General features: G+C 35.5%; 1 protein-coding gene across 6 annotated transcripts in view; it reads left to right on the top strand.

The window, feature by feature from the left end:
• The window catches only part of DIAPH2 (diaphanous related formin 2), a 912,659-nt gene that overhangs the window by 269,576 nt on the left and 628,069 nt on the right, over nt 1–15,014 (top strand). For all 6 annotated transcript variants that reach the window (XM_050775145.1, XM_050775147.1, XM_050775146.1 and 3 more), the window contains one exon: nt 5,533–5,647. In XM_050775145.1, the coding sequence (XP_050631102.1) occupies nt 5,533–5,647 (115 nt within the window). The remainder of the gene's footprint in view (nt 1–5,532; nt 5,648–15,014) is intronic.

The raw sequence follows: 15,014 nt of genomic DNA on the forward strand, positions 1-15,014 counted from the left end.
AATTTTAGGATTATTTTTCCTATTTTTTGTGAAAAAATGTTAATGGTATTTTGATAGGGATTGCACTGAATCTGTAGATTGCTTTGAGTTGTGTGGTCGTTTTAACAGTGTAAATTCCTTTATTCTATGAGCATTGTATCTCTTTCCATTTGTTTGTGTCCTCTTTAATTTCTTTCATTAGTGTTTTGTAATTTTTCTTATAAAGGTCTTTTACTTCTTTGGTTAAATTTATTCCTAAGTTTTTTATTTTTTGTAGCTATTGTAAATGGGATTGCCTTTTTATTTTTTTTCCAGCAAGTTTATTATTCAGCTATAGAAACATTAATAAATTTTGTGTGTTGATTTTGTATCCTCCAACTTACTGAATTTATTAATTATATGAGTTTTTTGTGGGGTGTTTAGGTATGTCCAAATGTCAACTCATGTTGTCTGCAAAGAGGGACAATTTGATGTTCTCTTTTCCAATTTGGATGTCCTTTATTTCTTTGCTTGACTGATTGCTCTGGCTAGGCCTTCCAGTACTATGTTGAATAGAAATGGTGAAAGTTAAAAAGTCAGGAAACAACAGGTGCTGGAGAGGATGTGGAGAAATAGGAACACTTTTACACTGTTGGTGGGATTGTAAACTAGTTCAACCATTATGGAAAACAGTATGGCGATTCCTCAAGGATCTAGAACTAGATGTACCATATGACCCAGCCATCCCATTACTGGGTATATACCCAAAGGATTATAAATTATGCTGCTCTAAAGACACATGCACACGTATGTTCATTGCAGCACTATTCACAATAGCAAAGACTTGGAATCAACCCAAATGTCCATCAGTGACAGATTGGATTAAGAAAATGTGGCACATATACACCATGGAATACTATGCAGCCATCAAAAAGGATGAGTTTGTGTCCTTTGTAGGGACATGGATGCAGCTGGAAACCATCATTCTTAGCAAACTATCACAAGAACAGAAAACCAAACACCGCATGTTCTCACTCATAGGTGGGAACTGAACAATGAGATCACTCGGACTCAGGAAGGGGAACATCACACACAGGGGCCTATCATGGGGAGGGGGGAGGGGGGAGGGATTGCATTGGGAGTTATACCTGATGTAAATGACGAGTTGATGGGTGCAGCACACCAACATGGCACAAGTATACATATGTAACAAACCTGCACGTTATGCACATGTACCCTACAACTTAAAGTATAATAATAATAAATAAAAAAAAAAAAAAAAAAAAAGAAATGGTGAAAGTGAGCATCCTAGTCTTGTTCTAGTTCTTAGAGGAAAGGCTTTCATGTTCTTTCCATTCAGTATGATGTTAGCAATGGGTTTGTCATATATGGCATTTATTATGTGGAGGTATGTTTCCTCTCTGCCTAATTGTTGAGAGTTTTTATTGTGAAGGGATGTTACATTTTATCAAATGCTTTTTCTGCATCTGTTGAGATAATTATATAGTTTTCATCTTTCATTCTTTCGATGTGATGTATCACGTTTATTGATTGGCATGTGTTAAACCATCCTGGCATTCATGGGGTATATCCCATTGATTATGATGTATTATCTTTTGGATATGCTGTTGGATTCAGTTTCCTAGTATTTTGTTGAGGATGTTTATGCCTGTGTTCATCAGGGATGTTCTTAATTGTTGTGTCCTTGTTTGGTTTTGGTATTGGGGTAATGCTGGCCTTGTAGGATGAGTTAGGAAGATTTTCCTGCTCTTTAGTTTTTTGGAATAGTTTGACAAGAATTGATGTTAGTTCTTTTTTACGAGTTTGGAAGAATTCGTCAGTAATGTCATTAGTCCTGGGGCTTTTCTTTATTGGGGGGACTTTCTTGGTAGATTGTATGTGTCCAGTAATTTATCCATTTCCTTTGGCTTTTCAGCTTGTTAGTGTATGGTTGTCCATAATAGTCTCTGATGATCTTTTGTATTTCTGTGCTATCAATTGTAAGGTTTCCTCTTCCATTTCTGATTTTGTTTATGTGGTTTATTTAGGTCTTTCCTTTTTTTTTTTTTTTTTTCTTGGATAATCTAGCTAGTGGTTTATCAATTTTATCTTTTCAAAAAACCTAAGTTTTTGTTTTGTTGCTCTTTTGTGTTGTATTTTTAATCTCTGGCTCAGTTTTGCTCTGAACTTTATTATTTTTTTTCTTCTACTGATTTGGGGTGTGGTTTGTTCTTGCTTTTTTAGTTCCTTCAGGTGCAAAATTAAACTGTTTATTTGACATCTTTCCATTTTTTCGAAGTAGGTGTTTATTGCTATAAGCATCCCTCTTAGTATTGCTTTTACTATATTCCACAGGTTTTGATATATTGTTTTTAAATTTTCACTTATGTTAATACATTTTTAAATGTTTTTCTTTATTTTTTAATTGCCCCAGTGGTCATTCAGGAGCATGTTCTTTAAGTCTGTGTACTTGTATAGTTTCTGAAATCTCTCTCATTATTGATGTCTAATTTTATTCCATTGTGGTCTGAGAAGATACTCGATATGATTTTGATTTTTAAAAATTTGTTGAGACTTGTTTTTTATAGTAACATATGATCTGTCCTTGAGAATGTTTCTTATGCTGATGGGAAGAATGTTTATTCTGCAGCTGTTGGATAAAATGTTCTGTAAATGTCTTTTAGGCCTGTTTGTTCTAAAGTGCAGTTTAAATCCAATGTTTATTTGTTGATTTTCTGCCTAGATGATCTGTCTAATGCTGGGAGTAGGGTGTTGAAGTCCCCAACTATTACTATATTAGAGTCTATCTTTCCCTTTAGATCTAATAGTATTTTCTTTGTATATCTGGGTGCTCCAGTGTTGGGTATGTATATATTTTGACATGTTACATCCTCTTGCTAAATTGATGCGTATATATCTATCTATCTATCTATCTATCTATCTATCTATCTATATATATATAGACCTACTTTGTCTCTTTTTACTATTTTTGACTTAACATCTGTTTGATCTGATATATGTATATTTACTCCTCACTTTTGGCTACCATTTGCAATTTAATATCTTCTATTTTATTATTTTCAGTCTATGTGTGTCTTGCAGGTTAAATGTGTTTCTTGTTGGAAGCATATAGTTGGGTCATGTTTTTTAATACATTCAGCCAGTCTATATCTTCTAAGTGGGCAATTTAATTGGTTTACATTCAAGTTTATTATTGATAGGTGAAGACTTATTCCTGTCATTTTGTTAATTGTTTTCTGTTCGTTTTGTGTATCCTTTGTTTTTTCTTTCTTTGTTATTGTTTATCCATGTGGTTTGTTAGTTTTCTGTAGTGTTAACATTTGAGTCCTTTCTCTTTCTCATTTGTCTATCTGCTCTACATGTGAGTTTCATAGTTTTATACTACATGTGAATTTTATACTTTCATGTGCTACATATATTCTCTTTCAGATATGTACGACTTCCTTAAGCATTTCTTGCAGGGCTTGTCTGGTGGTGATGAATTCCCTCAGTTTTTGTGTGTTTGGGAAAGACATTATGTATTTCTCCTTAATTTTTGATGGATAGATTTGTTGGGTATATACAACTGGCTTCCAGTGTGTGTGTGTGTGTGTTTTTTTTTTTTTTCCTTTTGGCACTTTAAATATAGTATCCCATTCTCTCTTGGCCTGTAGCCTCTCCAATATGCTGCACCACGTGTTCCTGGGATGTAGGACACCTTGTGGGCTAGAATGCTGGGACCTGGTCTCATTGCTAGATCTAGCCAGTATCACATCACTGCAGTCATCTGGGTGGATGTGGGAGATTTCAGTGGGCTCCAAGGATGTGGAGATAGAGAATCCCAGGGCAGGATGTAGTCTGATGGGGTTTGGACTCTCAGTCTCTTGCCATACTGCAGCTGCTTCGGTCTTGGTGGCATGTGTGGGATCCAGTGTGAATGCCCACTCTAGAGCAATGCCTTTGCACAGACTGCCGGTAACTTTGTTTACTAAAGACTAGTTTCAGGGCCTGTGGAGGCTGAGTGGCTCTCCTATGGCTAGAATCTTCAGAGTTCACAGTGGGAATCTGGACCACTGGGGGTATGTTATTTACCCTTTTCCCACATTGGGATGCTTCTCTGGGTGGCCAGCTGATCACAGCCAGGCTTGCTGCCTGGATTCCTGCTCCTTCCATGCCTCAGGTGTTTTCTGTAACTTCCCTGCCAAATTCCAATGTTTTTACATGTTGTGATTATCTACTCTCTTTTTTGGCTTTTTATGGAGGATATGAGTGCCACCTGCCTCCTGTGAGCTGAAGCCTCTACCCCATTTTTCTTAAATAAAATGCTATTTATTATTGAGCCTTTTTATCTTACTTGTTTTTCTTAGTGAATGACTTTTGTTTTAAGTTTTACACTTTCAGATAGTGTGGAATAAGTGACAATATTCAATATTGACATACCTTAATTTTTTAATATGATGTATGAAAATACTTTCTTATGAATGTTGTTAGACTTTATTATTATTAGCAAATAATATGTTTTAAAAGGTTATTATGTAGATTGACACAGTCCTCATTCACTGGGAACTAATCTAATGAAAATCCATTTACCCAGACAACCATTTGGGGAAATGTGTCATCCAAGAACATATTTACAGTATTAGACAGCATCTATGTAGTAAGTTGGTTTAAACAGAATGATGGTTAAATCATTTTTCAGTCTTATGCATATATTTATGCTTTGCTCATAAGAGTAAACTTGGAGTAAATGGTTTTAGAATGTAGTTTTTCTTTTAAAAAGATTAGGTACAATTCATCAAAATACAAGATTTCAAAGCTGTTGCCTCGCTATCTGCCAGTGTTAATGTAGTGATATGCTTCCTAATTTAACAATTTAGTATGCAGTGTAATGGTAGTTACACATCACGAAGCTTCATGGTGTATTGGAAGATGAAGTTTTAATCTTGGGTAGTAGTTAAGACCACGGTCCTCTGGAGCACTTATCTGGGTTTAAAATCCCAGCTCTGCCATTTACTAATTTGGGCAGCCACTTAAACTTTCTTGGGCTCTGTTTCCTCATCTTTTAATGTGGAGATAATAACAGAACAGGTCAAAAAATTATTACGAGGATTAAATTAGTTAATATATGCAAATAACTTAAGACAGTACCTGACACAATGTAGGAGGTGTGTGTCAGCTATCATTATGGTTGCTAACTTAAACCTAATGAGTGAACAAAGGGAATTCACTTTTCTAAGTCTGAGTTTCCCTGTTTTAAAAAACCCAGGAACAAGAAGATTTTATGTGAGTTGGGGTTAGGATTTCCTAAATTATTTTTAAGACTCCTTCCAGGAGAATAATTTTTAAGCTGCATTTTGCTATGTGGCCTATTTCTATTGTTTGCCATTTTTTCACACAATTCTGAATTTCCCAATGAATATTTACTTTATAAGTATTATTTAGATACATCCTGAAATTGACTTAGAGGATAGAGGAATAAAGGAACTGTCATTCAACCTTGCTGAAAGTTAGTTCCTTGAAAATTTAAATATGAAATTATAATTTAGAATCTTTTCTTTGTTATTTTTGTTTCAGATTGAACCCACAGAATTATCTGAGAACTGTTTCTGGTTAAAAGTTAAAGAAGACAAGTTTGAGAATCCAGATCTCTTTGCCAAACTGGCATTGAATTTTGCTACTCAGATGAAAGGTACATTTTTAAAAATAAAATATAAGTTCCTGATTCAAGTATAATTTAATTCAGTGCTTTGCTAAAAATTTCTAGTAGTGGGTATATGTCTGCTTTTCCCACATCAGACAGGGTGAAACATAAATAGATTGACATTTAACCATATTTTACCTAGTAATTAAAGAAGGAAATTTCTTTTACCTTTGAATTTTATTATACATAAATGTTACTATTATTCTGAAAATACAGGTTTTACTTTTATTGTTAAATATGTGTGTTGCACTGCTCCATTATGAAATTGTCATTTTTATTGAGAAGCAGGGGAGGTGAATCTGTTGATTCATCAAGTAAGAGAAAATAATGTGAGAGAACACTGAAGTCTCAGAATTTTTCATGAAATTGAAATAAGATTGGTCCCATAGTCTTAAATAGTCTTTTCTGTCATGCTTGTATTACTTATCAATTTGGATTCCTAGGAAATGTTATAGTTTTTGCTATAATTAGATATTTTGTATTAATATCAAAATCCAGTGCCTTATAAGTATTGTTTACTGATTTGATAATAGAGTGCTTTGTTTATGATTAGATCCTTTATTTATTCACTTGTGAATTTCACACATGATTTTGTTACTATACAGGTAGCTTCTCAATCTCATAATAGATAATTATGGTTCATTAATTTTTGGTATTTTATTTCAACATGATTATTTCACTAATTGTTGCAGAAGTGATAGTTTAGTTAAGGATATTACTTTTTGTCTGAATGAGTTCTTGCAATTGAAAAATGGAAGCAATCCATACTCTCATGCCCCTGGAATTAGCACCTTTATCATTCATTTGTCTGATTTGTCACATTATGCCTTAGAATATGAGAATATAAATTTTGGAATATTGAGAGAGAGGTGTGAAAGTTTTGTTTTAGATTATGTACACTGGAGGTTGTTGTGCTGTATTCGTTGTTCTTTGTAAATTGAAGTTCATATGCACACACAAATCTGGGGTGATTAGACTATTCTGAAGAATTTTGACATTTAAAAAAAGTTACTACTATTAGGCCTACCTTTCTTTTTTCTTGTTTGGTATTGTAGACCTCACATTTAAAGAATTCTTCAATGATTCAAGTGATTACCATTTATTATAATCACTTTTTAAAGTTAAAAAATTGCTTGTAGCAAAGTGTTCATGCTTATGGCAAATTATTCATATAGTAAAATAAGGTAGTTTAACAAATGTAAATCTCCCTTCAATCTCAGACTTACAGCATTTCGCCCAGATAAAATCATTAATTCTAATTTTTCACTTTTTCTTAATTCTAATTTTTCACGTTTTCTCCTAGAAATAGTCTATGCCTCTCAACACATATGTGCATTTATGATTTTTCGTTTTTTATTCCTTGCTGTTTTCACCAACTGTGCCTGAAGATTATTCTGTAGGTGCTTGTGTTTATCTACTGTGTTCTTTTTACATACTGCATAGAATGTTGTGTATGGGCCTATCTTAATTTAATTAATCCCATATTAATGGCTATTTAGATTAGTTCTAGTCTTTTGCTTGTTTAAGAATTGCTGTGGTGAACATGACTCTATATATGCTGTGTTTCACAAATTCTACAAGTAAAATTCCTGGATAAAATGCTGTGTACATTTACAAATTTTAACGATAGTATGAAATTGCATTCTGATGAATTTGTATCAATTTATAGTGTCACAAAGAATATATATGAATATCTGTTTTCCCAAAATCTTTGCCCACCTCAGAGGTGAAAATGGTAAATCATTGTTGTTATAATTTTTGCTTTTTGAATACAGAGTGAGATTGAGCACATTTTCTTATATTCACAGGCAATTTTATTTTACTTTCCTTTTTAAAAATAATTTTAACTCTTATTTTATATTCAGGGGGTACATGTGCAGGATTGTTACATGGGTATGTTACATGATTCTGAGGTTTGGGATGCAAATGATCCCATCATCCAGGTAACGATGAGCATAGTACCTGACCATTAGTTTTTTAATCCTTACCCTCTTCCCTCCCTCTGTTCTCTATTAGCCCCTAGTGACTATTCCCATCTTTGTGTCCAAGAATATCCAGTCTTTAGCTCCCACTTATAAGTGAGAATATGCAATATTTAATTTTCTGTTCCTGCATTAATTTGCTTAGGATAATGGCCTCCAGCTGCATCCATGTTACTGCAAAGGGTATGATTGATTGATTGATTGATTGACTGATTGATTTGAGACAGAGTTTCGGTCTTGTTGCCCAGGCTGGAGTGCAATGATGCAATCTTGGCTTACTGCACTGTCTGCCTCTCGAGTTCAAGCAGTTCTCCTGCCTCAGCCTCCCGAGTATCTGGGATTACAGGCGCCCACCATGCCTAGCTAATTTTTGTATTTTTAGTAGAGATGGGGTTTCGCCATGTTGGCCAGGCTAGTCTCAAACTCCTGGCCTCAGGTAATCCACCCACCTCGGCCCCCCCAAAGTGCTAGGATTACAGGCGTGAGCCACCGTGCCCGGCCAGGATATGATTTTTTAAAATTATGGTTGCATAGTATTCCATGGTGTATATGTACCACATTTTCTTTATCCAGTCCACTTTTGGTGGGCACCTAGATTGATTCCATGTCTTCGCTATTGTAAACAGTGCTGTGATGCACATAAAAGTGCATATGTCTTTTGGGGGAAATGATTTCTTTTCTTTTGGATTTAAACCTAGTAATGTGATTGCTGAGTAGAATGGTAGTTCTGTTTTAAGTTATTTGAGAATTCTCTGAACTGCTTTCTATAGTGGCTGAACTAATTTACATTCTTACCAACAGTGTATAAGTGTTCTGTTTTCTCCACAGCCTTGCCAGCATCTCTTTGGGTTTTTTTTTTTTTTTGGCTTTTTAGTAATAGTCATGCTGATTCATGTGAGATGGTATCTTACTGTGGTTTCGTTAGTGTTATGAGCATTTTTTCATATGTTTGTCAGCCTCTTGTATGTCTTTTTATTTTTATTTTTATTTTTTTGAGACAGAGTTTCACTCTTGTTGCCCTGGCTGGAGTGTGATGGTGCGATCTCAACCCACTGCAATCTCTGCCTTCTGGGTTCAAGTGATTCTCCTGCCTCAGACTGCCCAGTAGCTGGGATTACAGGTGCCCGCGACCATGCCCAGCTAATTTTTGTATTTTTAGTAGAGACGAGATTTCACTATGTTGGACAGGCTGGTCTTGACCTCAGGTGATCCGCCTGCCTCAGCCTTCCAAAGTGCTGGGATTACAGGTGTGAGCCACCATGCCTGGCCCATATGTCTTCTTTTGAGAAGTGTATGTTCATGTTCTTTGCCCACTTTTTAATGGGGTTATTTGTTTTTTGGTTGTTGATTTCTTTAAGTTCCTTATAGATTCTGGGTATTAGATCTTTGTCAGATGCATAGTTTGTGAATATTTTCTTCCATTGCGCAGGTTGTCTATTTATTCCATTGATAGTTTCTTTTGCTGTGCAGAAGCTCGTTAGTTAAATTAAGTCCCACTCATCAATTTTTGTTACAGTTGCTTTTGAAAACGTAGTCATGAGTTATTTCCCGAGGCAGATGTCCAGAATGGTGTTTTAGGTTTTCTTATAGGATTTTCATAGTTTGAGGTCTTATATTTAATTCTTTAATCCATTCTGACTTACTTTTTGTGTACGGTGGAAGACAGGGTTTCAGTTTTGTTCTTCTGTATATGGCTAGCCAGTTATCACAGCAGCATTTATTGAATAGGTAGTCCTTTCTCCATTGCTTATTTTTGTTTGACTTTGTCAAAATTCAGATGGCTGTAGGTGTGCAGCTTTATTTCTTGGTTCTCTTAGTCTGTTCTGTTGGTCTATGTGTCTATTTTTGTACCAGTACCATGCTGTTTTGGTTACTGTAGCCTAGTAATATAGTTTGAAGTCTGGTAATATGATGCCTCTGGCTTTGTGCTTTTCGCTTAGGATTGCTTTGGCTATTTGGGCTCTTTTCTGATTCCATGTGAATTTTAGAATAGTTTTTTCTAAGCCTGTGAAAAAGGACATTGGTAGTTTGGTAGGAATATTATTGAATCTGTAAATTGCTTTGGGCAGTATGGCTATTATAATGATATTGACTCATCCAATTTATGAGCATGAGATGTTCTTCCATTTGTTTGTGTCACTCATTATTTCTTTTAGCCATGTTTTGTGGCTCTCCTTGTAGAGATCTTTCACCTTCTTGGTTAGATGTGTATACCTAGGTATTTCATTTTTTGTGCCTATTGTAAATGATGCTGTGTTCTTGTTTTGGCTCTCAGCTTGAGAGTCATTTGAGTTTGTATTTTGAAACTTTACTGAAATTGTTTGTGTTCCAGGAACCTTTTGGCAGTCTTTAGTGTTTTCTAGGTATAGGATCATATCGTCTGTGAGGAGAGATACTTTGACATCTTTTTCTATTCAGATATCTTTTATTTCTTTCTCTTGACTGATTGCTCTTCCAAGGACTTCCAGTACTACGTTTAATAGGAACGATGAGAGTGGGCATCCTTGTCTTATTCCAGTTCTCAAGGGAAGTGCTTCCAGCTTTCCTCCATTCAGTATGATGTTGGCCGTGGGCTTGTCATAGATAGCTCTTATTATTTTGAGGTATGCCTAGTTTCTTGTGGATTTTTATCATGAAGGGATGCTGGATCTTATTGATGGCTTTTTCCATGTCTATTGAGATGATCATATGGTTTTTGTTTTTAGTTCTGTTTATATGATGAATCACACTTATTTATCGACGTTGACAAACATTGAATCCCAGAAATAAAGCCTACTTGATCTTGCCAAAGTAACTTTCTGATGTGCTTGATTTGGTTTGCTGGTATTTGGGGAATTTTTGTGTCTATGTTCATTAGAGATATTGGCCTATAGTTTTCACGTTCTGTTGTTTCTTTGCCAGGTTTTGCTATCAGGGTGATGCTGGCTTCATAGAGTTATGGAGGAGTCCCTCCTCTTCAGTGTTTTGAAACAGTTTCAGTAGAATTGGTACCAGCTCTTCTTTTTATGTCTGGCAGACTTCAGCTGTGAAACTGTCTGTTCTGGGTTTTTTTGTTTGTTTGTTTTTGTTTGTTTGTTTTTTGTCGTTAAGTTTTTTTTGTTGTTGTTGTTTGTTTTTTTATTTACTGATTTAATTTTGGAACTCAATATTTGTCTGTTCTGGGTTTCAGTTTCTTCCCGATTCAATCTTGGGAGGTTGTGTGTTTCTAGGAAACTTATATATCTCCTCTATATTTTGTAGTTGGTTTGCACAGAAGTATACATAACAGTCTCTGAGGATCTTTTGTTTTTCTGCAGGATCATTTGTAATGTCACCTTTGTTGTTTTTTATTGTGCTTATTTGGATGGCCTCTTTTTTTCTTTTTTAATGTAGGTAGTAGTCCATTTATCTTGTTTATGCATTCATATAATCAACTTTTGGTTTAGTTAATTCTTTGTGTGGATTTTTGGGTATCAATGTCATTCAGTTCTTCTCTGGTTTTATTCATTTCTTGTGCTAGCTTTTGCAATGATTTGCTCTTGTTTTTCTGCTTCCTCTAGGTGTGAAGCTAGATCTTTAATTTGAGATTTTTCTAACTTTTTCAGGTAGGCCTTTAGTGCTATTAACTTCCCTTTTAATACTGCTTTTGCTGCATCCCCAAGATTTTGGTATGTCGTGTCTCTTTTCATTTATTCCAAAAAAATTTTGATTTCTGTAAAGCATAAAATTTCTTTTTCTGTAAACTTCTCCCTCCATTTCTTTGAAAATTTTCTATTGAGCATTTACTCTTTAGATTTTGGACTTATTTGAATTGAATGCTACAAGAATCATAGATTTTATATAATTTTAGAGTTAGTCTGGATCTTAGAAGTTATTAAGCACAGACTCTTTATTTTACCAATGAAGAAACTGAAGTAAGAGACAGTGAGGTAAGTGTAAAACCCATTAAAGATAGCGTGGTATAGTACGAAAAGCCAGAGGAAATAAATTCGCACATACTTGCATTCCAGCTGTGATACTTGTAACCTCGGAGACTGAATTTTCTCATGCATAAAATGAATAGACTAATGTTTACCTGGTAGTATTGTGAGAATTAAACAAGGTTATATATTTAAAGCACTCGGCACATTGGTATCCCTTTCATTTAACCTGATGCTGTGTGTGTGTGTGTGTGTGTGTGTGTGTGTGTCTTAGTTATTGATGCTTCAGTACAACTGTTAATTCAGCAAAATTTACTGCTCTTCTTTTCAGCACTTGGTAGAGCTAATCAGTCAGAATTGAAGCAATTCTTACTGCAGCTGCCAAAACCTAATCAAACCAAATCAAAACCAAACAAAATTCATATAAAACCTCTCATGTATGTATTGCTGAGAAAGCTTTATTTTCATTCCTCTTAACTTTGATTCTTTGATTTTTCTATTTCACACTACTACGACTTCCCTAATTGTGGATATTTAAGTAGAAATTTGGAAAGCATCACCTTTCAGTACCATGACTTTTACTAAAATTTACTTCTGAAAGGACATATACAGGATCAATTATGCATCATAGCCTATTTCAGACATACACACCATAGGTAAAATAAATTTTAATGTTACTAAACTGCCATTCTTTTGTAACCCGCAGTAACTATTGATTGATGTTACTGTAATCGCTGAAGTTCCTTGTCATTCGCAGTGCCTTGATTCATAATGTGGTCAATAGGTGGCAGGTTTAGTAAGAAATCAGCAGGAGGGTCTGCTTTCATCAAACTTAAATTCATCGCCCTGGTTTTCTTATCTGTAGGGCACCTTTTCCCCCCATTTTGCTGTTCATTGCAGCTCACTCAGCTGCATTCTGGAAGGAGCATCATTCCTGTTTTTGCTAATACCTATTTCCAAACCTCTTAGACCAGTGTTCTAAAACCTCTGACTCTTTTTCACTACTGCAAGAACATAGGAGAGCTCATGCCTCTGTCCTCGCTAAGTGTACTGTAAAGCACTACAAGTCTATTTTTCAGGAAGTTGTTTAAGAGCTAAATAGGAGCTTTAAAATACACTAGTTCTGATATCTATAATATTTAAATGTTCAAATATTTAATACATGAAGGTAGCATAAAATTATACTTCCTATTTAAATTACTGTTAGAGTTTTAGATAAAATTATTTTATTGTGTTATTTAAAAACAGATCATTTCTGTTTTAGGAAAGAATGGATCTCTCATTTCATTTAGGTTAAGTTTGTATGGTACCTATTGTGTGCGAGGTTCTATACTAAATGGGAGGGAAAGAAATGAATAAGATCTTGTCCAGGTACCAGGGAACTCACAACCTACTGAGAGAGGTAGGAGGATGCCCAGTATATTTAGTCAAGTTGTAGTAATGTTAGAGTAAATATTTTTTTAAAGCCATTGAGGTACAAAAACAAATAATTAATTTTGAGTAGGGTCAATGGAGATCCTAGAGGTAGTATAATTAGAGTTGGGGCTTGAAATTTTAATAGAATTTCTGTAGGGGAAGAAGGAAGGAAAGATGGCATTCTAGCTAGAGAATACCATTAGTAAAATGTTAAAAGAAAAACTGGAGACAAATCAAATTTAACAGAATTCATTTGAGCAAGGAATCATTCATTAATTGGTCAGCATTCAGAACCAGCAGGGTTTCAGTGTGAGCCTCAACCTTTTATAGTATGAACACGGGAACAAAGTAGAAAAATCGTCTAATTGTCTACAGATAGTCATTTATCTCATTTGGGTGTGGTGTGATGAGGCATTTGCCTTGTTTGGGAATAGGCTCATCAGTTGGCTGCCTACAATTGGCTGAAGTTTGGCTGTGATTGGCTGAAGCTTAGCTGTTTAAAATACACAGTTGGCGTTTCATCTCTGCGTAGGCCTCTGCATCCGTGGATTCAACCAACCATGGACAGAAAATATTTGAAAAAAAAATAATAATAATATACTGGGCATGGTGACTCATGCCTATAATCTCAGCACTTTGGGAGGCCAAGGTGGGAGGATCATTTGGACTCAGGACTTTGAGACCAGCCTGGGCAACGTGGTGAGACCCCATCTCTGCAGAAAGTAAAAAAATTAACTGGGTGTGGTGATAATGCACCTGGAGTCCCAGTTACTTGGGAGGCTGAAGTGGGAGGGTCACTTGAACCTGGGAAGCTGAGGCTGCAGTGAGCCATGCAGCTGAGGCTGCAGTGAGCCTGCACTCCAGCCAGGATGACAGGGTCTCAAAAGAAAGAAATGTAAAAAATACAGTATAACAACTATTTTCATAGTATTTACATTAATGGCAGAAACTGCAATTACTTTTGCATCAACATAATATTTAGGTATTATAACGAATCTAGAGATGATTTAAAGTATATGGGAGGATGTGCATAGCTTCTATATGAATATTATGCCATTTTATATCAGGTATTTGAATATTTTCTTTTTTTTTGTTTTTGTTTTTGAGACGGAGTTTCGCTCTTGTTGCCCAGGCTGGAGGGCAATGGCATGATCTCAGCTCACCGCAACCTCCACCTCCTTGGTTCAAGTGATTCTCCTGCCTCAGCCTCCTGAGTAGCTGGGATTACAGGCATGCGCCACCACGCCCGGCTAATTTTGTATTTTTGGTAGAGACAGGGTTTCTCCACATTGGTCAGGCTGGTCTTGAACTCCCGACCTTAGGTGATCCGCCCACCTCATCCTCCCAAAGTGCTGGGATTACAGGCATGATCCACTGCACCTGACCAAATATTTGTATATTTTGGTATCCGCAAGTACTCCTGGAACCAATCCGCGGTTGATACTAAGGGATGACTGTACTCCGTCTTTAGGTTTCCATTTGTTAAGTTGGAACTTAAAGTTTGGAGACAGGCTTGGGCCAATGATCTACTGTTCATTTAATTTATTAATAAGGAGGAGTGAAAGGCATACTGCATTGAAGGCACAGGCAGTCAGCCTTGGGTCAGGACTCTGGAATGAAGAGACTTTGTGGCATAGGTGGTAAGGAAACTTCACACTGAAGAATTAGGGTTTTATTCTTTAAGCATTAGTGGTTTAGTAATTTGGTGATTAGCCCTTGAATAGACCTTTGGGGACAGATAGGTGATGGGAATATATAGATAGGTAATAGATCATTGATTGTGAGTAAGTATCAGTAGACTAGGTAAGATATGATGATATCCTGACTAGTATGAATTCCTAATCTGCATCTCTAAGGTCTATTCTAGTTCCCAAATCTTGTACCTTCATGCTTATGACATTTACGTTCTACTCACAAGCCATAATAATGTCATATTACAAAATATATTTCAAAATACTCTCTGAATTCATGAAATATATATGTTAGAAACAGCTGGAGAATATCCTGTTAGTAGCTTTGAATATGTATCATATATGTAAGTGTTGGAATTTGTATATA

This window comes from Macaca thibetana, chromosome X, assembly GCF_024542745.1.
Source record: "Macaca thibetana thibetana isolate TM-01 chromosome X, ASM2454274v1, whole genome shotgun sequence".
Classification (NCBI taxonomy): domain Eukaryota; kingdom Metazoa; phylum Chordata; class Mammalia; order Primates; family Cercopithecidae; genus Macaca; species Macaca thibetana.